Source organism: Alligator sinensis, unplaced genomic scaffold, assembly GCF_000455745.1.
Source record: "Alligator sinensis unplaced genomic scaffold, ASM45574v1 scaffold366_1, whole genome shotgun sequence".
In the NCBI taxonomy this organism is placed as follows: Eukaryota; Metazoa; Chordata; order Crocodylia; family Alligatoridae; genus Alligator; species Alligator sinensis.
This window is the reverse complement of record NW_005841851.1, coordinates 3,654,722-3,678,688: the sequence shown is the minus strand read 5'-3', so window position 1 is coordinate 3,678,688 and position 23,967 is coordinate 3,654,722. Positions and strand designations below refer to the sequence as shown.

The 23,967-nt window shown below is 44.7% G+C and overlaps 1 protein-coding gene across 4 annotated transcripts in view; it reads right to left on the bottom strand.

Moving 5' to 3' along the window:
- Positions 1 to 23,967, bottom strand: part of PLCH2 (phospholipase C eta 2) — a 357,736-nt gene that overhangs the window by 305,966 nt on the left and 27,803 nt on the right. The window contains exon 2 of one of the 4 annotated variants that reach the window (XM_025211808.1): positions 17,862 to 18,374. The exons of 2 other annotated variants lie outside the window; for them this stretch is intronic. In XM_025211808.1, coding sequence (XP_025067593.1) covers positions 17,862 to 17,973 — 112 coding nt within the window. In that variant the 5' untranslated portion in view covers positions 17,974 to 18,374. Of the gene's footprint in view, positions 1 to 17,861; positions 18,375 to 23,967 lie in introns of those variants that run through there. One more of the 4 variants, XM_025211824.1, reaches the window with a different exon arrangement.

The following is a 23,967-nucleotide window of genomic DNA, read 5'->3' as shown; positions in this document are numbered from 1 at the left end:
CAGGAATGATGGATAGTTGCAAAAATGCTCAGAGGGACACAAGAACATTTCTGAACAGAGCTCAGTTTGATAGACCTGCTGTAGCTGGGCAGAAAGAATGGAGGTTAGTTCATTCTGTTAGGAATGAGGCAAAAGGTCCAGGGTGTGTCAATGTAGGACTGGTATCTTCCCCCATTTTATAGGGAACTTCACTGCACATTCTCATGCACATGTACAATTTGTATTTGTGCATGCAAATAAATTTTGCTCAACTGCCTAACATGCATGCGCAAACAAATATGTGTACATAAAAGCCTAAAATATGGGGGGAGGCATACACATGCCAGCAAGTGCATCTAGGTAGCTCATTAGTTCAATTCAGGAGGATTTTTGAAATTGTACCTTCATACCTATGCCTAAGTATACTGGCATGCCCAAGACAACGAGGAAAGCACAGCAGAGCTCTAATTGCTTCCTTAACCCAACTAAATACATTAGCTTAATCCTATCAATTTTACACAGTTAGCCAGAGTTTTTCTATTTCTAAAAGAAAAAAGACAGTGCCTAAAAGGAATAAAAATATGCTGGCTAATCTTGACGAACGTATTGTTTTGCTGACTAATTTACAGCAAGGAAACTTTGGATCTCAAAGCTATAATGAAGACAGGCATCTACATTGTAGATGCAGTGTAGCATGAGCGGAGACCGTAGATGCATTTTTGTGGGGTCCTTTTGCTGAAGCCCCTGTTCAGGGGTCAAAGCACCACTGACAGCAACAGGAAGTAGGGCAGGACTTTAAACAGAACAGAACAGCAGCAACTGCAGCACAAGCCAGGTCATCTGCAGCAGCTAAATCCACTGCCTTGGAACTACGTGCATGAGCCACTGCCCAGCATAAAAAAGCCTTTTCACATGAAGAAGTTTGCCAAGCTAAACAAAACACTAAGGCCCCCTGTACAGGTTACAGGTATCATGCAATCAATTGGTTAATTGTGCAATTGCCTTCAGACCAGACACAGGTGAAAAGCAGCCCTGAAACAGATGGGCTCCTGGCCCTGGCTTGTGCATGAGGCGCAGCCAGGAACACGTGTCCTGTCAGTTGTGGGGCTGTCGGTCCCGGCTGCATGTAAGTTACAGCCAGGGCCGAGAGCCTCTACCAGTTGCAGCACTCTCGATCCCAGTTCCATGTGGCCACTGCAACTGGGAGCCTGGTCAGCAAAGGGAGCTCCAGCCACAGGAGCCTGCTTCTTCCTGCCCAGGATTGGGCTCCCCCTGGCACCACCAACAAGGCAAGACTGGATCTAATGTGTGATCCCACAATCACACCTCCTATCGTGCGTGTGACATGGCAGGAGGCACAATTGTGTGGATCCTGCATTAGCTCCAATCGTGCTTGTACCTGCACGTGTAGAGGGGGCTTAGTCATCAAAACACTTGTGCATTTCACTGAAGTTTTCCACATTTTTCTCTGTCTCTATCCCATGTCTCTGCATCACAAATGGATACTTCATGTACTATCATCCATGAAACGAATGCGATATTGGAGCAAATTCTGAAGCTGATGAAGAAAGAGCAATTGGATTATGTACTGATTGAAACAAAAAAAAGATGCTTATTAAGATTAATTAAACTCTTAATGAGCCACAAGCCTTTTTCCTGAGGCTCTAGAGGAGAGTAGAAAATAGAATCACATGAGGTGCCTAAATAAAAAGTTAACTGCTAAATCTCCCAGGATAATATTGAACTATATTCTTCACTTTTTACACTGTGGAATTATATTTACTATAATGGAAAGTTCCACCTGGGTACGAGATTTATTTTAGGGCTGACAAATAATTAAAAGAGTTAATTGCAATTAATTGTGAGATTTAAAAAAAATAGTTACAATTAATCCCAATTTTAATTGCACAGTTAAACAAAAATAACCCCCCCTCCACTCAACAGCCTGGAGCCTGTGTGCCCTGAGGCTCCTCCCCACCACCACCAACAGTGCACAGCCCCAGCCCCGACCTCAGCCCGCCAGCACTTGCTCCAGACTCGCCCTGGCTAGAACGGACCAGGTGGAACCCATGCAAACAGCCCCGACCCCAGCCTGCGCCGTGCCTCCGCACCTGCCCATGCTGAGCAGTGTCAGTGGCCAGGCAGGAGCTGCTGCTCAGCATGGAGGAAAAGTGGCCCCTCTACCTCACTGCTGCCAAGCCCTTCTGGCTGTAGCTGCCCAGAGGCTCCTCTGCAGTGCCACTGCTGCCCTGTCAGATGGCCCAGAGGTGGCAGTAATGGCAGTGGAGAGGAGCCGCAGGGCAGCCCAGGCATGGGCACTGGGCGGCTGCAAAAAGAAGAGCTTGGCAGCAGCGAGGGGGAGGGGCCAGTTTTCTCCAGTGTTGAGTAGCAGCTTCTGCCCACCTGCTGCCACTGCTCAGCGTGGGCAAGTGAGTCTGGAGCAGGTGTGGGGCAGGCTGGAGCACGGGGCTGTGCGCGCAGGTTCCAGCTGGTCCAAAGCTGGTCCACTCCACTGGTCAAAACAATATGCATGATTAACGCAAATTAAAAAAATCAACATGTTAATTTGGTTTTGCGTTAATCGCATAAGTTAACTGCGATTAACTGACAGCCCTCATTTATTTATAAAGTATAAGCTACTACTAGCCAGCTACATGGCAAGCTGTCAGAGATTTACCAAGATAGACCAATGCTGTTCCTAAGCACTTAAGCAACTAGAAAAGCAGCCTTGTTGCTTGCTCATCAGGCAAAGTGTGCAGGAACTGCTGCAGTTAAAGTCATTTTTTAATTCCCTTTCCCTCTGACTGTAGAGATTGGTGGAGATGACTATGAACTATTTCCCCTTCCATGAGTGCCACCAAGCTGATAGTTTCTTGGCATTAAAGACAATGAAAATTTCCTTTGGTTGCTTTCACATCTGTGCATTTTAACTGGCAGAGTATCACTGCACTTATGAAACTCAAGCATCGTACCCAGATCATTGCTGTCCAGGTTAGTATATTAACAATGCAGTCGTGGTTGCGTTTTCATACCAAAGGTTATAGACAGTAGGGCTGTGTGAAACGGCACCATTCCATTTTGACTTGAGTTTCGAGGTTTCGACGGAACAGCGTTTCATTTCAAATTTCATTTTGATTCGAAACAGCTGTTCCATTTCACTTTGTTGAAACAGTGAGGCTGTTTCAACACTGTTTCAACGTTTTGCCCATTTGCTATAATAGGGAAGCTCGAAACAGCCTCTCTCATCTGGCAGACAGATGGGGCCTGCAACCCCGGGAGGGCTGCAGGGGCTGTGCCAGTCCTCCCAGGGCTGCGGGCCCCCAATCTACCTGCCAGACGAGGAAGGGAAGCCAGGTGCTGCCGCCTGGGACTGGGGAGCTGGGGAAGGGAACTGAGACTGAATGCTCAGTTCCCCTGCCCAGTGCTAGATCGGGCTGGGGAAAGGAACTGAGCCCAGCTGGGCCTAGTTCTCATCCCCAGCGCTATGATCAGGCTGGGGATGGGAACTCAGCTCAGCTGGGCTCAGTTCCCATCCCTAGCCTGACTGTAGGGCTGGGAAGGGCAACTGAGCGATCGGGCTTGGTCCCCTTCCCCTGCGCTGTGATTGGCTTCCCGCAGCCTGACCATGGGAGGCAGGGAGAGCCAGGGCTGTGCTCCTGGCTGCTGCATGGAGCACAGTCCTGGTTATCCCTTGTCTCCCGCCACTTGGCTGCTGGCTGCTTTGAAACCCAAAACATTTCGACTAGCCTCATTTTGTTTCAAGGCTGTTTCGAAGCCCTTCGTTTCGATTCAATTTCACTGTTTCAAGCTCGAAATGAGTCGAAACTGTGTTGAATAGAAACAGATGGCGAAATTTCGGACAGCCCTAATAGAAAGGTTATATTTTATTCTCCATCACAAATACTTGGGCTTGATGCAGGGATCATAGGCTGAAATGTTAAGGTATATATTAAACAAACAGATCATACCAGCTGATAACAATGGACCCTTCTGGTCTTGGAATCTATGAACAACTTTCCCTGTGAAAAATGACTTGGCCTGAAATAGTCCAGACTTGCTCTGAAGGACAAGGGAATCTTCCTGAAAAGTTTGGTCAGCCTGGAACAAGAGTGTCAATTAGTATCATCCTTATTTGAAACGTGGACACATATACCATCTCTTTAGATCCCCCTACCTCAAAACTGGCATGATAGTATCAGTTCACAGTTTCCATCTTAAATGATACCAAATTGTTGACTTAACATGCACACATGAGAATGTCTCTCTCAGCTGCCCCTGGCTCTTGACTCAGGATCTTCTCTAATGAGAACAGCCTGCAGAAACACAAGAACGTTTTGTGCAAACAAAAACAAATAATGAACAATGTTTCCCTTCTTTTGTTTGAAAATTTTCACATTTTAAGTGGTTTCAATAATTGCTAAATAGAGCAAAATATTCTGACTTGCCACAGCACTTTCCAACCAATGATCTGATAAATGTTCCACGTTATTGGTGAGGAGTCTGAGGTACACAGAAGCGAAAGGATCTGCAACACAGTAGCAGAAGCCAGACAGAGAATCAAAGTCTCCTCACTTTAACCATAGCACAATCTTCCTGCCAGGAGCCAGCCTGCCTGTATTATACTGTATGGCTTTTTATTCCACACAGACTTATGCATTTATGCTAGCTCAAAGATGGTGTGTGTTAGGCAAAATACATCCCTCAGCAAACATTACCAGAGATATAAGTGAGAAGAGAGACAAGGTTAGCACTTGATGTTCAGAAGCAATGACTAACACAGCCATATTATAACATTCTGAACTTTTAGTATTAGACCACAGCAAGCCAAACTGCCTGGAGTACCAAACTGTGAATCTAGGGCCCCGATCAGGGATATTTCAACATGTTTATACTGAGGACTTAAATTTTAACAGCCCCTTGCCCATATCATACAAGTGACCCATTGTTTTCTTTGCATGTCAACCACATCTGTTAGTTTCAATTCTGTCGAGCATTTACACATGACTTGTCCCATTTCATCCATTTTTTTCGAACAATAACAAATATAGAGGATGAGAAACTAGTTCCAGTAAAGCAGTAACCAACCTGAAGGTGGGGGGGAGGAGGCAGGGACAGAATTTGGGGGCAAGGGACACTACAGAATTTTTAAGTGATCAAAGCTTCTCTGAATTTGCCAATTGCAGCTGGGGTGATACCAACAGATGATTATGGTTGGTGACAGAATCTGCTCTCATGCCAGCCAATTCAACCTGTACCTCCTGCACTTCAAAGATGCAACCATCTCAAGCAACACTAAGAACTGAATAATAAGCCAAATATCTTCCCAGTACCTCCTCCCACATAGGAGTCCCAGCTCTTTGAACTGTTTCACTTGCCAAACCTGAGCAAGTAGAAAGAACGCCCCTGCCCCCTAGTGTTAGTGGTTAGCAGATGCTCTCTTGCAGAGGGTCTGAAGCTATACCTCCACCTATGTATACGTCTCATTAAAACTATACATGAAATAAAAGGACTGATTTATAGCAACTTTGGCATCACTCAATGTAGGATGAAATGATGTTCAGAGTGAACCCCACATTAAATGATTTTGCGACCATAACTTATTCCTAATGGGAAACTCCCATGAAAGTTGTTCCCCCCCACCATCAGGTAAAGGTAATTAAGGTAGTTCAGCAGCAAGATTTTCCTACAAGCTGCAAGAAAGTTAGCTCAACTGTACTGTCCTCTAGTATTTGCGGGGTCCTCCCAGCCACGTGAGACAGGGGCTAAGCCCATAAAGTACTGATTTATGCTTGCTCATGAAAAAGTGATTCTGGGCTTCTGGGTACCTGTTTGTACAAACAAAATTCACACACTGCTGCAGATGACCAGGTTTAAGCTGAAACTCTAGCTGGAGTGGTCACCGACAATTTGAAGCTGCATCAGGAAATTTCAGAAGCGTAACTTCACTGTGCACCCAGAAAGGAACAAGCCCAAGCAACCGAGTGCAAATCCAGCTCCAGATCCAACTGCACCACTGTTCTATCCCAGGGCAAGGGATAGACTCAGAGCTGAGCCCAGTTCCAGTCCAGCTCCGAATCCCAATTTCCCACGTAATGGGAATGTTTTGATCCAGGTTTTCATTTATGAGTAGTTTTAAGGTTGAGGTGTATATATTCCCCTTTGCAGAGAAAATGAATCCTGTCAACCTGTCACTAACTCAGCATGACAACCTAGCAGCCTCAAAGGAACTGATCCCCCAACACAGTAAATCCAGTACACTTTCATGATGACTACTTTCCTTTACTTTTAAATATTCTAGGACAATTTTTACCCTTCAGAAAAAGGCATGCAGCCTTTCTACCCCTCAGAAAGAGACATCCATTGACTTCAAAGAGACTATTCAGCTTGTGTGCATAACTTCAACATGTACTGTAGGAATCCTACAGTTGGGTGGAAGGTTACACAAGGGGCTGAACAGGATTTTCTACCCAGCGTAAGATATGGGGATGGACATTATTTCCCTTCCTCCCTCCCCTAGAGAGAAGAAAAAGTTATACTTACACAGACAGAATGTCTTGTTCCTATGTGATGGAAAAGGACTAATGTGCATCGCTTCATGTCTTCAACCCTTGTGCTCCTTGGCTGCAGAACGGAGTTTGCACTGGTGTGGGACTCCATATAGATTGGAGGTTTCTCCCATCTTAACACAGACCTATTGATAACCTGACCCAATCCCTTGTCCCCTCTCAGCATCTGTTTCTCTATCTGTAATGCCATCACTTTTGTAAAGTATTCTGAGATCAAGGGCTTGAACAAGGTAAGTAAAAGCAGAGTATTCTTCCAAAAGGGACTTTGCTTTGGAAAGAGAAAATAAGTAGGGAACAATAGGAGCTAAACTTCAGGACCCGATTGAAGCTTTGACACTGGACAACCTTGGGGATGGACAAAGTGACAGCATGCTCCCAATCTCTAACATGTTCTTCAGTGCTTACAGGTCTGACTATATGTTAGTATCTGGTCTCACCACTTCAAGCCTAATTTGTTTTCCATTTGGTTAGGCACATTCGTAAATACAGGACCATCCTCAGGTTCTATCCAACCCACGCCGTGAAAAAGAGTTCGTCTAAATGACCCCCAATCGCAGGTCTTAGCCCACCATATATGAAAGACCTGTATGATTCTAAAGCTTTGCTATTAGCACGTGCCCATGAATCACCCTGGGCTGATCAGCTTTCCCATTTAATAATACTTTTCATCTACACGGTACTCCAGAGACCAACTGACCCTGCTATGGATCACATTTGTTCACGTTTTACTGATGAGATAACAGAGAAAGGAAGCATCTTGTCTAAGCCCTCACCCATACAGCAGCACAGAATTTGGGAATTTGGGGCTCCCAGCCTAATGCCTGAAAAATTGAGATAGGAGTCCCATGGGAGGTTTCCCTGAAGGGCAAAGTTTGCAGGGATTGATGCAACCGCCAGCACTTGTGAACCCTGCTGCAGAGCACAAGCACAAAGCCGCCACACCAGCTCTCATAGACCTGGAACCATCCACATTCATTACCACTCAGCTCTGCACCCTCCTCCAAACATTGCCTCTGAATCCTGACAAAATTAATAGCATCTTTTCTCCATCCTTAGCATATCACCTCACTCACAGAATTAGATTAGGGAGCTCTAAACTGAATCGCATGTTACCTAGGATACATAATGATTTGGGTAAATCAATCTGTGCCTTTCACAATCAATGCTGAGCTTATTAAACTGCCTTCAGTGCAAAAGGCATCCCACTGTTTTTCAGAAGAATGTACAAACAGGTCTGCGACGGACAGACTGTCTCTTTCTCTCTACGCGTATTTGGAGGATGGGAAAAATTATTCCCCGACAGCGCTTCCTGTAATCTAGTTGCACTCCTCATTTGGCAAACCCCAAAGGATTAGGTTTGTGCTGTGTTATCTGTACCCCTCTCCCAGGGGCTCCGGTCTCCAACCTGCTGCTTTCATCTTCCATTTTTCTGTCCTTGTGAGAGGACAGAATTAAGGCTGTAGGTGCTGTGCAGACACATGGTAAAAGACAGCCCCTGCCTAAATACTGCACTAAATACTGTAGAAAAGATGCAGAATGAATGGGACTTGTGCAGGACTGCACAGAGGGTCAGTGACAGAGTCAGGAACAGAAACTGAGGTCTGCTGTCTCCCAGCCCAACTTTATCTTGTCAGCCATCTCTTTACTCCACTCAGTCTCTATTCACGTAAAACTTTCCTCAAATGAACAAATCTCCAGAGTAATGACAAAGCAAGGACTGCAGCATTTAACCTCTGAACCTCTGACATCTACTGACCACACACTGGCAAAGGAATAAGCTGACTGTAGCTAAAATCTAAGAAACCAGAATGGATAAAAAGATGTATCCATTTCTATTTTTGTACCCAAGAAAATCAAAACCAGTGCCCTCCTGCCCTCAGCGCACACATTCCCAGAACACCCTACTGTCAGTTCATGTCATCAGGTAGCTTCACAATGATTCAATTTTTAGTTAACACTGATGCCAAGCTGCTGGCCTAGGTGTACGGCCCACGTGGACAAGCAGCATGCTTGTTCTGCATGTCCACAGCTGCCTTGCGTAGCTCTCTCCTCAAGCCTGGTATACGAACTAGTAGAGCACATGGGAGTTTGGAAGTTTGTGCACAAGAGTGTTTCATCACATCTACAGAGTGAATTAGACACAGACATGTCACAGCATATTTCAGAAATAGAGGATTAGCAAATTTGCCACCTTCCGCCTTTCCTAATGCTGGTGTTGAAAACGCAAAGGCACTTCTACACGTACTCCAACCCGTTCTGATCAGAATGGGTCAGAGCAGACTGTGTTAATCAAGTTCTGGAGCACTGTTATCAGAATGCTCCAGTGTGCTGCACCATCCCATGTATTCAGTGTCCCTGTGTTTCAAAATGGTGGCGGAGGTGCTTGAATTCAAAGCTCATTGAACATACTTTAGTTAAAGCACCTCCACTGCCATTTTGAAATGCAGGACACTGAATACACAAGATGCTGCAGGCATTTTAATTAGAGCGGATCTTAAGAGCCGCTTTAATTAAAACACCCCCCTTCATTCCCACCTCAGAGCACACGTATAGGTATAGCTACTACCAACACAACTCATCAATAGCAGCCTCACATTCAGGTTCTGTTATTTTCTGCTCTGTAATACACTCTCTAGTCATGACCCATCCAAGGACAAGCCTTCCGCCTCCTTAATAAGGCAACAACTCTGAGAAGCAATTACTGTCTTGACATATTAAAGCAGGAAAAAACAATCACAGCTGAGAGTGCCAAGGCCCCCTGATAGGAAGAACTCAATATGCAGGAACAGATTGTATATACATGCAACTTCATAAAATTAAATCCTTAGCAGGTGAATATCAATAGAGTGACACTGGTCTAATCTGAGCAGGGGATCTTAATCTTAGTAAGTATTCTTCTCATAAGATCTTGTGCATACTCACCTGACTGAACAAGATGAAAGGTCATAGTTTGGAGCACAGGCTGATCACTAAGTGGAGGGTTCAAGAAATCTTCCTGCCCCACCACATGCCATACACAACATCTGTCTTGTGCAAAGAAGGGTTTTTTTCTTTTTTGCTTTCCTCCAAAGAACTAGGCGCTGGATCCCAGAGGCAACGATCCAATGGCAACTTTAATGCTGCCATGCATGCTACTTTGCTTTGTAATTACTGCAGTGTGAAAGCAGAAAGGGACTGAGGGTGCAATACTGACGGGACAACCAAACAATAGGCAGTCTGAGTTAAAAAAAATATTTAGGAGTTAAGAAAAGACAGACTTGTGTGGGTGCAAATACTGCCCTGATCAAGGCTGCAAGGAGAAGGTTCTGCCGAAAGGCAGCTCTTGTTTAGGATCAGGCCCACTTACCCTGGAATGCTGACAGCCACAATAAAGATACTGTTTGCTTCTGCCTGTCAGTTTTATGCTCTTTCTCCATATACAAACACACAGGCCGCATTCTCTACTGTTTTTGTATTTAAAAGACACGTGGTGTTTGAGAGGCTCCAAAATACAAAAATATCCTCCTAAAGGTAATTTATATAATGTAGCAGTGAGTGGAATAGCTTCTCTTGATTCTGTGCTGCCAGGAGCATGAAGAAGAGAGCATATGATCTAATGCACCTATTCCATCTCTAAAGTTCTATTATTCCATTATCTCTTTCACACTTCTTGCCAACCCAATTTATGAGAAAGAGGGAGAGACAAAGAAAAAGAAAATGATTGTCACTGCTGTGATCTGTAAAGAGAAGAGAGAAAAGTGCATACACTCTCTGTAACATCCCACAACTTAATTTGAACAGAATACAAAACCGGCCAGAAATTCGAAAATGAATAAATAACAATTATTAAAGCTGTCAACAGCTGTGCAGCTCCAATCCAAAACCTTTTCATTCCAGAAACTGAAAATCATTATAGATCTCGAGGGAGCTTAATTTCCTGAACACATGTAGAATGCAGGAGTCTAACATCAAGAAATCGACATTAGACATTTTTAGAGTGAATACGTCTAACAAGGCTGCATGAAGGATGTGCTCAGAAGGTTCAGCAAACATCTATTCATGCTTTTAATTTAAACCAAAGCATGGAACACAGAGTAAAATTTACAGCAGCTTATGGAATGCTTGCATTTGTGAAGTGAGGCCAAACCCATTACATATATTGGATAATAATCTCAACACCTTGGAAATATGGGGGGGGGGAGCTTTTTCATAGGCTGCAGCCTCAAGGGGGAGACAAATAAGTGTATTTCAGCAATGTGTAAATGACTCTCCATCCAGTAAAGGGTAATAATGCAGCATAATAGACATGATTTGTACATCTCTAAATACAAATCTGAGTTTATCCCCTTTCTAGCCGAATGAATAGAAGAATGTATGAGTTTGCATGTGCATGCTTATACATGTGCCGTCCGTGGCCAGAATTCTGCAGTGAGGTATCCACATAAATGCTCATTATGCTAAAGATAAGTACCCCTGAGAACCACACCTTAGTATTTTAGGAACTCTATCAACCACTTCAGATCTTGGCAGAAACACAGAAAGATGGTTATTGTTACAACCCACTGGTAATGGTAAAAACAAAAGTTTTCCAAAATGGAAGTCTCTCTACTTACTCCATAGAGATAAGTCTCAATTTCAGTGTGATAGTTTCATTAGCAAGAAATGCATTTATATACATTCACAATGTTTCCCAATCTAAAGATAGTGTACACTTTCTATCTTCACTCCTATCTTTAGTGTGTCACTCATTTATAAGCCGTCACAATGCTTTGTGCCTTTCTTCCAGCCCTATTTCTTTTTTTAAAAAATGAAGAATAGCAAGCTCAAATATTTCTCTCTCTCACAGACACCCTATGAAATGTAGCAGCTGAAGATGGAAAAGCCCATATGAATTTCTGAGGATGAGGTCCACTCCATGTCAAGGGGCAGCACAGGCCTAAGTGCCATTTAAATTTGCTGAAGTCTTGCGAACCTTGTCCTGCATCAAAGCAGATTCCACTGTGGGTCCACAATCCTGTAAGAGCTGCATTTAGGAAAGGATCAGTTGATTTCAGTGGACTTTGGATCAGGCCCACTTTTGAATTTGCTGCCTTTTAATTTCATAGAATGCCCTCCCCTCCTTGTTACAGAAAACAAGAGGAGAAGCTCCCCATCACTTTTACCTATTTCACTTGGAGGAGAAAAAAATTTACACTCAGTGTGTATGTACACATGTATATGTTGGGGGGCAGGGAGAGTATACACACACTTTTCTCCTGCCTCATTCTAAAGTTAAGAATCCCAGTCTTTGCGATCTCTCATCACACAGCCAGTTTCCACAGTGCTCCAGAGTCAGTAGCAGTTTAGAAATGACCACATCAGGATTTGACACATTGCACAACTTTGCTGACAGAGTAAAGCTCAGCATCAGAATAGCCTCTGGGGCAACCAAGCAGTCGGTGCATTAACTTGCAGCATCAATCAGGTCCCCGATTCATCTTTTACATTTGCACACAGGCTTTACAAGCTGGCTGCTTGTTTTAATAATTTTCTGTTTTCTACTATAATACACCACTGTCATATATGACACTAACGCAGATCCAGCCCTGAGGACTGTGAAAACACCTAGAGAGGCAAATTTATTTTTATGCTGCCTTCCACTAGAGAAGAGGAAACAACAGTAAACAGAAACTGTATGCAAATGTATTAATTGGCAACATCTATACAACATTTGATTCTTGCTAAATCTTCAGTTAAAAAGTTGCCCTTTGGAGGCTGGCCAGCCGCCCACATATGTCACCAAATCTCAGCATTTGTTAAGTTACATAGTCTCATCATCACCCACCTTAATGCTTTCAGCTACATCAAGTTTTCTCAAAGCAAAAGTTGTTCCCCTATTTTATTTATGATGACAAGTCCAAGATCTAAGTCACTCTGTTCCCAATCCACTATAAATATGTGCTTGCAACATCTTATTTCTGTAACTAGCATTTTCCCAAAAACTTCAGAATAACATTGAAAAGATCACATTCCATGTGCAAAAAGTTGGCAGCGATGATTGCAGCACTTAATGCAGACCTTAAATTTAACATCTTAAGGGGTATGTAGTGGTTACTAGGGAATATTTGTTGTAGAACAAGTTGAAAATTTAGATGCCTGGCACAATTCAACATAATCTGGCTGGGCTGTTTCCATCATTTTCTAATAATAAGCTATTAGAAGTCCTTGTCCCAGCCTACAAGGGAGCTACAACAACCAACACTGAATGGGTCATCAGGTCTCACCCTTATAATCTGATTCTGAGGGCTAGCAAAAGCACTCATGTCAGCTGTGATTTACCTGTCCTGCCCAAAAGCCAATTCACATTCCATTGAACATCCAGTGTTTGCCTGGACCATTATTACTTGCAGCCGCAGGTTCCCTCATGTGGAGATAGCTCCCCACCTGTAATTAACTCTCCTGTCAGCTTCATTTTTGCATATATTAATGGTCTTCAGCCTAGATCAGCTAATTAGCAAGGGAGCAACAAGCCACCAAGCCACCCTCTATCCAGCAAGGATGTTACGCTTAATTAACTCATTTGCCAGAGAGCCCCTTGCTCACCAGCTGAATGCGCAACGTGAACATTCAGATGATGGAATTTTAACAGGGACTGTCGAGTTTTCCCATCAAAGGACTATTATTAACAGATTTACATTCTCAGCTAAATTTTCTGGCAAAGGAAAGAAAGGAAAAGGAGGAACAATGGAATCCCACTGCCTGCCACTATCACAATCTGAACACACAAACCAGGTATTTTGATGAATAATACATCTGCCTTTATGAATGGTAGACAGTATTTCTATTTTAAGAAGCCTGCCTGCATTTGCTTTGTAGCCTCTGCATGTTTATACCGAACCATTCTGCAAACCAGGGACTGAATTCTCCCATCAGGGTCCAGTATACATAGGGACCTACTGAAATCACGATTTCATGGATTTCGTGAAATCCAGCATTGCCTGCAAAAGTGAAATCCGTGAGAAAAAAAGCAATGCAAAACAAAAACTAACAGAAAATAAAAAGCCGGCTCCCCAGGGCGCTGCGGCAGCTGGCCTGATCAGGAAAGAGGGGAGGGAAGGCTGCCCGTTCGAAGGGCTGCTGGCAAGATGGTTGCTACCTCACCCCTCGCTGCTGATTGGCTGCGAGGGCTGCTCGTCATGTGGCCCTGTCCTTCTCTAAGGATCGGTGGCGAGGGGTGGGGCTGTATGTCGGACCACCCTCGCAGCCAATCAGCAGCGCAGGATGGAGCTACCAGAGGCCCTCAGCCAGAGGTAGGGGGTGCAAATGTGGTCCACCTGCAAAATGGCTACCAGGCCTCACGTTCTGCTCACAAAGTCAGGGGGCAGCCTCCTCAAATTCGGTAGGTCCCTAGTTATACATATAAATGACCTCTTTCTCCACAAAGAGTGATTCTTGTCCCAAATTCTGCACCCTTCCTAAGCCCCTCACGAACTGGAGACTCTGGATCACTCGCTGCTACTTTGATGGCTGCTTAGCTCCATAGAGCCTAGTACTGCTTGAAGAACTGGCAGATAGGGTGCTCTCTTTTTGCCTTCTTAAACAACTTATGAATTTAGACATGTGCCACCTTTTTTGGTTACCATAATTGCCAATTATGGAATGGCAAGAAATGTCATCAGGAAATCAAACACAGATTGTAATTATAAAAAACCTGGAACTAATTGGCATACACTGTAGGATCCTGTTAGTGCTGTTGATTAACACTTTGTGAAAACCTTGGTGACCAATATTTAGTTTCCCGCTTAGTCAAGTGCATCTGAAAAACACTAACCATTTATTGAAGCCTAAGGGCTCCTGATTACAAAAAGAGATTATTTTGCCTAACATGGCTTTGGAAACAACTGATGCCTTATTTACTCGTATAGTAATCTTTTTTTACAACCACAACAGTCTTATGATACTATTCACCACAAATGTGTAGCACAAGCATTCTATGGGACACACTTACAAACACTGACAAAGCAAGCATCTTTTATACAAAGCAGAATATAAAACAGATCCAATTTCAACCCCCATAAAAGAAAAGCAGTAACTCAAGTATTTAGGGAGTTATAGGGCCATGTTACGTATTGTACTTCGAGCTGCTCAAATGTAGATTAGTTTTAGTGTTAGCTCAAGTTTGGAGCAGTCACACCTTAAGGCTAAAATCCTTCTCCGACTGTCCCCCACCTGCACAGCTGTGACTTGCCATTAGAGGGCTGATGAGCAGGGGCCCGACTAGGCACTAGACCCGAGCTGACACTACAGGACTGGTGAGCCAGGACAGGCTTCTATCACTGCTCTAGGTGCGGGTGCACGAGAGATGGGTTGGGGGCTGAAATGTGAAGTTGGGAGGTGGAGAATTAATGGAATGGGGATGGAAAGTAGAGAAGCAAAACAAAATTAGAAAAAGAAATAAGGGAAAGTCAGTTAAAGAAGGTCTCATGTTTTAATAAAGTGAGAATTGGGATCGGGGGGTGGGGGGTGTTGATCATGCTTCCCAGGGTGGCTGGGAGATGAGAGTAGTGAGGGAAGGCATATTTGGGGAAGCTACTGCCCCTGCCCCAGGAAGGAAACCCCAGTTCATGGGGACCCGATGCAGCCCCCTACCTTGTTCCTCCCTACCCCACATTGACTGTGCTCCTAGACCTGTCTGTACCCTGCACACTGGCTAGCTGGCATGTGCTCTGCAGGCTGTTTGCATAGGTTTACACCCCTGGGGATGAGAAGGTCACATCCCCAGGGGCAGGAGGGGGAGCTGGTTTGGTGCCAGAACCACCCCCTGGCCAGTAGAGTTTAGGGGGTGGCAAGTTTGTCCACACAGAAGGGTGGGGGAGGAGGACACTGCATCCTTGGATGCTGGAGGACTGCAAATTGGGCTGATCATCTGTAAAGACTGGGCACACATTAATGGAACACAAGCTAGGTAACATGGATCAGAGATGAACCTACCCCGGAGTGGTGTAACTTCAGGCTGTCACGTGATAATGTGTGGACACTCCAGGGGTTAAGAGCTCCAGCAACTCCCTAAAATTAATGTGTGACAAGGCCCATAGTCTAGAGCTTACTATGAATGCCAGACTAACCCTGTGTTTTAATCTAGTCTGAAATAGAGGCACAATGTGAAACTCTAGACAAATGACTCAATCTTCCCATGTATTTAGAGGTGCACCAATACATCGGTCCATATTGTATCGGCACCAATAAAAGGAAAATTGATATTATTGGCAATCGGCTTTTTTTGGCTGATGTGGCCAATAATGAAACCGATAAATGCCACATGCATGTGCACAGTTACAGCATGCACACGGCCAGGACTGCAGCCTGGCAGCAAGGAGAGCAGCATCCGGCTGGTAAGTCTGTGCGAGGGAAGAGGCATGGGGGCAGGAAGGGGCATGCGGGGGGCAGACTGAGGCCCCCAAGGTTAGGGAGGGAGTGGGGCTGAGGCTGGGGCAGGTGACATGGAAGTGTGTGGGATGGAGCTGCAGGCGGCTTGTCTACAGGGCGTGGGGGGTGCAGGGAGGCTCTCACCCCTGTGCAGACCCCGGGGGAAGGCATGAGTGGCACATGCCCCCCAGATCTGTGCATAGGGCAGGAGCAAGAGCAGGCAGCCTGCTCCAGGCCTGGGGCTGTGCCAGCCTCTTCCCAGCAGGGGGGCTAGACCAGGGCTGCACTAAGGGCAGGTTGGGGTGGGGCGGGTGGCAGCACTGGGAGGGGGCTATGGGGACACTACAGTGATTCTGGTGTTGCTGTAGCCCCCTCGCCCCCCATCCCAGTGCCGCGCCCCACCTGACCTGAGTGCAGCCTCAGCTCAGTACCCCGCCACGAAGAGGCTGGCACATTCCCCAGCCCTGAGTGTGCAGCAGACAGCCTGCCCTCGCCCTGTGCACAGGTCCAGGGGGCATTTGCCCTCCATGCCTCCCTCTGGGTACGCACAGAAGTGGGAGCCATCCTCCCCTCCCCTGGACAAGCTGCCTGTGGCTCCATCCCGCACCCCGCCCTGGCTAGGCAGCAGCTGCCTCTGCCCTAGCTCCACTCTCTCCCTCACTATGGTGGCCTCAATCTGCACCCCCCCAACATACAGACTTTTCTTCCGCCATGCCCCTTCCCCGCCAACAGACTTACCAGCTGGGCGCTGCTTTCCACGCTGCCAGGTTGCATATTGGCACTTAGATCAGTATCGGCCAATATGGCTGGTCAATAATTAGTCATCGGTATCGGCCCAAAAAATCTTTATCAGTGCACCCCTACATTTATTCATTAGCAACTTGATATCAAGTTAATATAAGATTGTGATGACATGTAGAATAATACAACCATATGAATAAATCATGCAACCTCCCCAGCTCCTCCAAAATGAGTAGGATTGGGCTGGGTTGGGTCAATACTTAGATAACCTACAAGGGCTGACGAGATGCTATGAAACATGGCATTAGTGACTGGCAACACATGGATATTCTTCCCTCTGAACAAGAAACAGCTCAGCATGTTGCTGCAGAAACCTGGGCTGCCATCTTTCAGATAATGTCATCCAAATGCTTTTGGTTTAGTCATGAAAATGCCTATGCATCAATCTGTAAGAGCTTGGTTGCTGGCCCAAATCCTGAGCAAGTTCCAGTACAGATCTGCCTCCCAAAATATGATCCTTCTGTTAATGCTGGACACTAACTTTTTTCTCTTCCTATACCAAACACCCATGTGGTGCTGTAACTATAGCATAGTTTAAAAAAAAAACAAAAAACAGTTTGAATGGGCTAGAAAAACCATGGGAAAGTTCATGAGGTTGGTCCACAGTGTGGCTCATATGCGAGAGACAGATTGATCAAGCATCCTATTATATTTTTTACTCTACTAAGGTTTAGTCATGACAGCTTCTCAAAACATTTACTTTTCAGTGAAACTCCAGATCCTTTGCTGGGCTCAGCTGATGCTATCTCCCTGACTGCCTGACCTGTCCTGGGCTGCATTAGTTGTTTGTGGACACTGACTGGGCACATCATATTCCAGCCATACTGCTTTCATATGCTGACGCATTCCCTCTGCATCTCTTGACTAGTGCAAAAGGAATACAGCAGGTCAGGGAAGCTGTACCATGCTTTGTAAACCAGCTGCTGTACAATTTCCTCATGAAAGCAGTAATAAAAAAAACAGCAGGTCAGAGAAACTGTCTCTACAATTTATAAACTGCCTATAGTAAGAGTCTCTTGTGCAACAAGTCATCAAACTAAAAGCCCAGCATGAGACCCCAGAATCTCATAGGAAAAGCACAAGTTATCAGGACACAACAACAAAATGAGGGACTAATCAGCTTTCACTTACCTACTGTGATGAAGTTTGCAGATAGGAAATGGCAACAGTTTCCATCAACAAGTGGCAGGTCTTCTGCTTGAGCTGGATCCCTTGGCATGGCTTTTGCATAGGGAAGAGACATTGTGGGCTGTCAGAAACTGCCTATTCAGAACGTCCACTCTGACCCACACCAATTATTTCAGATTGGAAGCTGACCATATATCTGCCTAAAAAATTCAGCCCCAATGATAAAACAATCTCTGGAAGTCCAGAATGTTAGATGTTTTTTCTGGTTTCTTCTAAAGCCATATAAAATCTCCTCTTTGGTATGGTAAACCAACTATCCCATAGCCAGAAGACTCCTACTGACACCTCCAATTTGTGTTCAGGAATAAATGTTCAGTCACTGCTGCAAAAGTAAAATGACCACTGTCTTCAGTCTTGATGTAGTGAATGCCTTAGCCTTTGCGTTTCCTGCAGGCATTAAAGTGATGGGACTTAAAATTGAGTGTATCCTCCCAGCATTTCCTGCATGTTGCGCACCTAGAAAAGACAACATTTTTTTAAAGATGGAAATTACACCAGCTAGGGTGTTATAGAGAACAAAACTTACAACAGTGCCATAGTTAATTGTATATGGTGGTCAAATCTCTGCATCTGCTTACACCTATGGGCTAAACTAATCACAGTTATGCAGATATACTGCTAAAGAAATGCCTCCCATGCACAGATGGGAGCCAAAGCAGGCTCCCAATGCCTTGTGACATGTCATATAAGTAACATCATTTATAGAGCATCTAAGTGGAAGCAGGGAAGGACTGATTCTGCCAGCTTCAAGTTCTGTAAAGATCAGCTTCCTCTCATTGCCGTAGCAGTTTAACATTACGTATACTTGAACAGCAATCATTTTTCAGGAGTCAGAGCTTGCAGCAGTCCCTGATGGGCGCAAGATAGCTGTATACACCATCTGCTGTGGCATTTGTTTACTTATCAAGAAACATCACTGTCTCATAGCTTTCACATCCCTTTTCTCCTCTTACCTACTGTCACCAGTCTCCATACCTGTGCATCCCCTCCCTCCCGTCTCTTAACACACTATCCCTTTCCCACAGGCTGCAAGAGACGTGGCTTTCTAAATCCTGCACGTCTCTGGGACCTCTTTCTGCGAAAGGGATCCAAGAGCTGGCTCCAAAGCAAAGATCAGAAATGGCAGAACTCTGGGATTCTGCTTTAATGCTGCAACAGTTCAGTTCCAAAGGAGTTTCCGCCCGCTCATAATTACAAGTTGAGCCATGAAACCTTGTCCCAGCACGTCTTGTTGTGAAAGGAGAGATCCGGTTTGAAGTTAACATTAGAACAAAATGCCAATGAGGCATCACTACCAACTTTTCAGAAGATGAGGGACTAGGGCGTTTTGTTTGTGGCAAAAGAAATCTGATTAAAATGGCGTCCCTTTTACAGCAAATACCACTTAAAAGGGAGAGGCCTTTTTTCCCCCTTTCTGTCTTGCCACTCTCCCTTCAGGGAAAAAAAGTGTGCCAGTCAGCAAAATAATCCCCAAACAATGAGCTAAATTCACAGGCTTTCAGATATGGGATGCCAGGGTTTAGCAGCATTCATGCAGTGGGAACTTAACACAAATGATGCCATAACATTTTTTACACCCAGGCGAGATGGGATCTAAGCAGAGACCAGGCCACCCCTTGACTCTGGAATCACTTCACCCAGGAGCACAGCTGAATGAATTTTATTTGGCAACCAACTTACTGGCCAAAAATGCAGTTTCAGGGGAACTGAAACCCTCCACAAATTCAGGCTGAATTTGACAAACCGTTTTAATCAAAACGTGGAGTCTGTTTCAAGCCTGGATGAAATTTCATAAAAGCTGTTTTTAAAAAGGATAAAACAAACATTTTAAAAAGTTAAAGACTGAACACAACATTTCATTCAACCTGAATGCAAACAGGTTTTTATTTCTTCATTTTGTCAAGAAAACTGAAAAAATTCTGGTTTGGGTCACATTTTTCCCCATATTTTGGTTTGATGAGAAAACTGAACGATCAGCTCTTCACACAGTTCTGCTTGGGAGTTTCCTCCCAGAAGAGGGAAAGGAGAGATCAAGGCCAAGATCCTGGTATAATTAAACTAGTGTAATTGAGTATAATTATGATATACTCTTTGTATTCATTGCAACCAAATCCTTCTCTCCTTCAACTACAGAGCACATCTTATCTATACACAAACTGCCTCAGCTACAGACATCATCCTATAGATCAGAGGTGAGCAATGTTTTGGACAGAGTGCCAAAAGCATCCACAACCTTGACTTGTAAGATGTTAGTGTGCTAGGGATGGATGGCGGGAGAGCCGTGAAGGGCCTGATCTTCGTTGTAGCAACACAGCCCCAGCCCCTTCCTCACCATCTGCCCAAAGGCACACATGCCGAGCAAAATGCCTTTGTGTGCTACACTGTGGCCTGTGTGCCGGGGGTTGCCTATGCCTGCTATAGATGCATTGATGCCCCCTCCAAACTCTTCTATGATGCTAGGAGAAAGGATAACTACATCAGCCAGACTCATCTTTCTTCACACATGCACAAGTTTATAGCTATTATTTTTCCTGCACTTGCAATAAGGCTGTGTAATATTAAGCCAGGCAAGGAACAGCCAGTGAGGGTAGTATCCAAAAGATCCCTTGGGACAGCAGGGATGGCTATGAAAATAGTAGCCCACTCAGGTGGGCAGCAAGCCAGTTGTATATCTGTAAGCTCTATGGGATAAGGACCAAATTTCTGCTGTGTGTGTGCTGTGTAGTAGGGTCCGTCCCTGACTGCAGACTGTCCATGAGACACACTGAGCCCCAGAGCCATCCGTAACCAGCTCCCTTGATGGCCATTCTACTAGCCAAATGAAAGGGTTCTAGAAAATGAACCCCTTCCTGTGCCTCCTTATACTCAGGTCAAGTCCCTCCTGGTCAAGGTGAAGCACAATGTATCAAGCAATATGGAGAACTTACTCAGCACTCACTGGCTGTGGCTGTTTGGAAGCTAGTCTCAAAGTTACTCATCTCCACTGTTCAGGGCTTCTCTAAAGGGGGTTTAGCACACCAGCATTCACTAGCACTAACCTCACCTAACAGATGCTTGGACTTTCCTCCATTCACACTGAGCTTCCATCTCTCTTTTTAACGTATTATTGCTCAATTTTGATCTTTGGTTTCCTTTCTTTGTATTCAAGGATAGGAACTTTCTGCAAGCTTCTACTTGTACCCTAACAAATATCCCTAGCTACATCTTTTAGCAAACATAAGAACAGAAAAGACTAAACATAAAGCCTGCTTCCCTCCCCCACTCCCTGCCTGACCAGCCCTCTGTAACGGCATTTCTGGAGTGCTCCAGAATCCCAAGCAGCTGATGAAGAGGTGGTCAAAGAAAGAAGGACATTGTCTCTGCCTCTCAGTGTGGGAGGTACAGGAAAAAGCAGCGCCTAACCCCTGTACATGCCTGTTTTAGCAACGCAGATCCCAGAAGAGGGAGGACAATGTGAATCCCCTTTCAATTCAAACTACCATACATCAAAATATACATCCCCATGTAACAAACGCACCAATTTCCTTCCTGTTTAACAGGTTCCTTGTGATCTTTCCCTTATGTCTGTATCCACCTGCTGTCTCGTTTTATACCCAGATTGTAAGCTGGGGCGAGAGCAGTCTTTTGTTATCTGTTTGTATGGCTCCTAGCACCAAGGACACTGATGGCTTACATGTGCTATTGAAACAGAAATAAGAAGAAAAACTCAACAATGGAGCCATGTTAGCTATCACACACAAAGGGAAACAGAGCTGTGGCAGAATTAAATAGAGCAGCCAAAAAAGCCATAAACTGAAACTGCACATGCTAATCAGACAACTGGAGATGTCAATGGCTAGAAATGCAGCTGTTATAACTCAGCATACAAAAATTAAGCAAGCGAAAAAAAAAAGCCAGAATCCATATATGAATCTGTCACCCTGTCTTCACTTTAGATCTAGGAATTATATTACATATGGTACTTATCACACTGACTAATGGTCCTATCCATATCCTGCTCTTGCTGAAATTAAAGGGCATTCTTTACCCATCATTGGGCATATAAAGCCTCTGTAAGGAGAATAAAGCTTCCAATATCTGTTAATGGCATCACCTTATCCAGCAATAATGACATCATCAAAATATGTGAATGCTATACAGTAAAACAGACGCCCTTAGGTAATGTTAGCAGTATTTACTCTAGGCTACACTCTTACTTCCTTACATTTATTTGCACTCAGTCCTTAGTTGGGCACACTTCCATGAAGCCTGTGATGGGTCAGGATCTCTGTCCATGTTGCTCTTGCTTCATGCAGTCTTATGTTTTGGAAAGTGACACCAGCTTGCTCCTTCTATAGTTTCTCTCCCCACTTCAGTGGGCATCTCCAGAGATATGCTGAGCCACACACAGAGCACTGTGCAGGCAAGTAACCAACAAAGGTAAATAAAACATGGAAAGAGGGGAAACTGCTGGCCCGTGTTAAGAAAAATGCCTGTTTTTCCTTCAGGGGAGGTGGATCTGGATCTGCTCTAACAGAGCTTTGTGACTGCTTGCACTCTAGTGGAGCTGCTCATGATTTACATTGGTGTGAGTGAGAGGAGAGAGGCATTGGAAGTTTCTTTGATCCTTAGGGAAGAATGAAAAGCATGGGTCAAAAGGTGCCTGCAGAGTTCAGCCAAGATGTTTTTGCTCCTTGTCTTTTACAACATGAAAGTATCAGTTAAAAACGCCATAAGAGCATTTAATTGCCTTTCTAGAAGAGTGCTGTCACGCCGCTCTGCGCACGCATAACACAACAAGGACCTGTGCTAAAATAGGGGCACTGTCTCAGAGCAGATGAGTTAATTTGACTGCTTCAGCATTTACGTAACTTCTCCTCCTAGCCCACTAAGCATGACGCTTTACACCAACCAGGTGCAAAATGCCACTGCTGTGGTATATCTACACCACGGGTTTATCCTCAGATTCATCCAGGAAGCCACAATTCCTGGGAGCGCAGGAAATGCTTAAAAATGAGTCAGAATCTGTCTACTCACCCTTCACACTGTTGACCTGGGTGGCAACTGCTTTGCCAAACACTCCTGTTTGCTTTAGAACTGAAGAGACCTTCTGTTGCATTTCCTTTCCAGGAAATTCAATCACTGTGGCTGACTGCATACAAAGCAGCCTTCCCAACAAAGCAAGGCAAGAGCCAGTGGCCAGATCCTCAGCTGGTGTAAACTGGCGTATCTCCAATTTAAAAAAAGGAGCTATAGGATTCTACAGCAAATGAGGATGTGGCTGGCCAGATGTGTAGTGCAAGGGACTCATCAGCCCATGCCACTCAACCACCATCAGACTGATCCCAGGTTCTTGATATGGGCTCCAGGTCCCCCAGCTTGCGGGAGTTGTAACAAAGCCAGGCAAGCATGTCTGAACACAGTACCCAGTCGCTCTAGCTCCAGGTTTCAGGCAAGGGATCCTCACAGAAGGCTTTACAATGCATCTTTAATTAGTGTAACAGAATGCAAATGGTGAGCAATTTGCTGACCTGAGTTGAAACCCAGGGGCCAAAAGTTCCATGGAACTGATGCTTCAACATTTACAGGAGAGAGGAGACTCTGGCCCAGGTAACTGTATCATAAAACTCCAACCACGTTTGCATCCCACATTGCCATTTGCTGCATTGATACAGTATCTAGCACAATGACAGCCCTATTGGCCTCCAAATGCTCTTGCAACATGCATATTAAATCATTTTAATTCCCAAAACACATACAGCAATGGAAGAAGTAGCAGATTCCTACATACCATCCCTGCCAGCCTGGACTAGAGAGGTCACTACTGAGAGGAAAAGAAATATTAAGTCTCCAGAGCCGTTCTGTCATGGTTTCTTGGTTCAGAATACTAAGAGTGGTCCGCAACACTGGGAAGCATTATGTGCTTTATTTTATGCAGGCACTTAACACCCATTGGATTACTACACAGGAGTCAAGCATATGCATAATAAATGCTGCTCTTGCAAGAGGATGCTTTCTTGAACTGGGGTCTACAGTTACATTTTAATGACAAGGACTTTTTTTACACTGA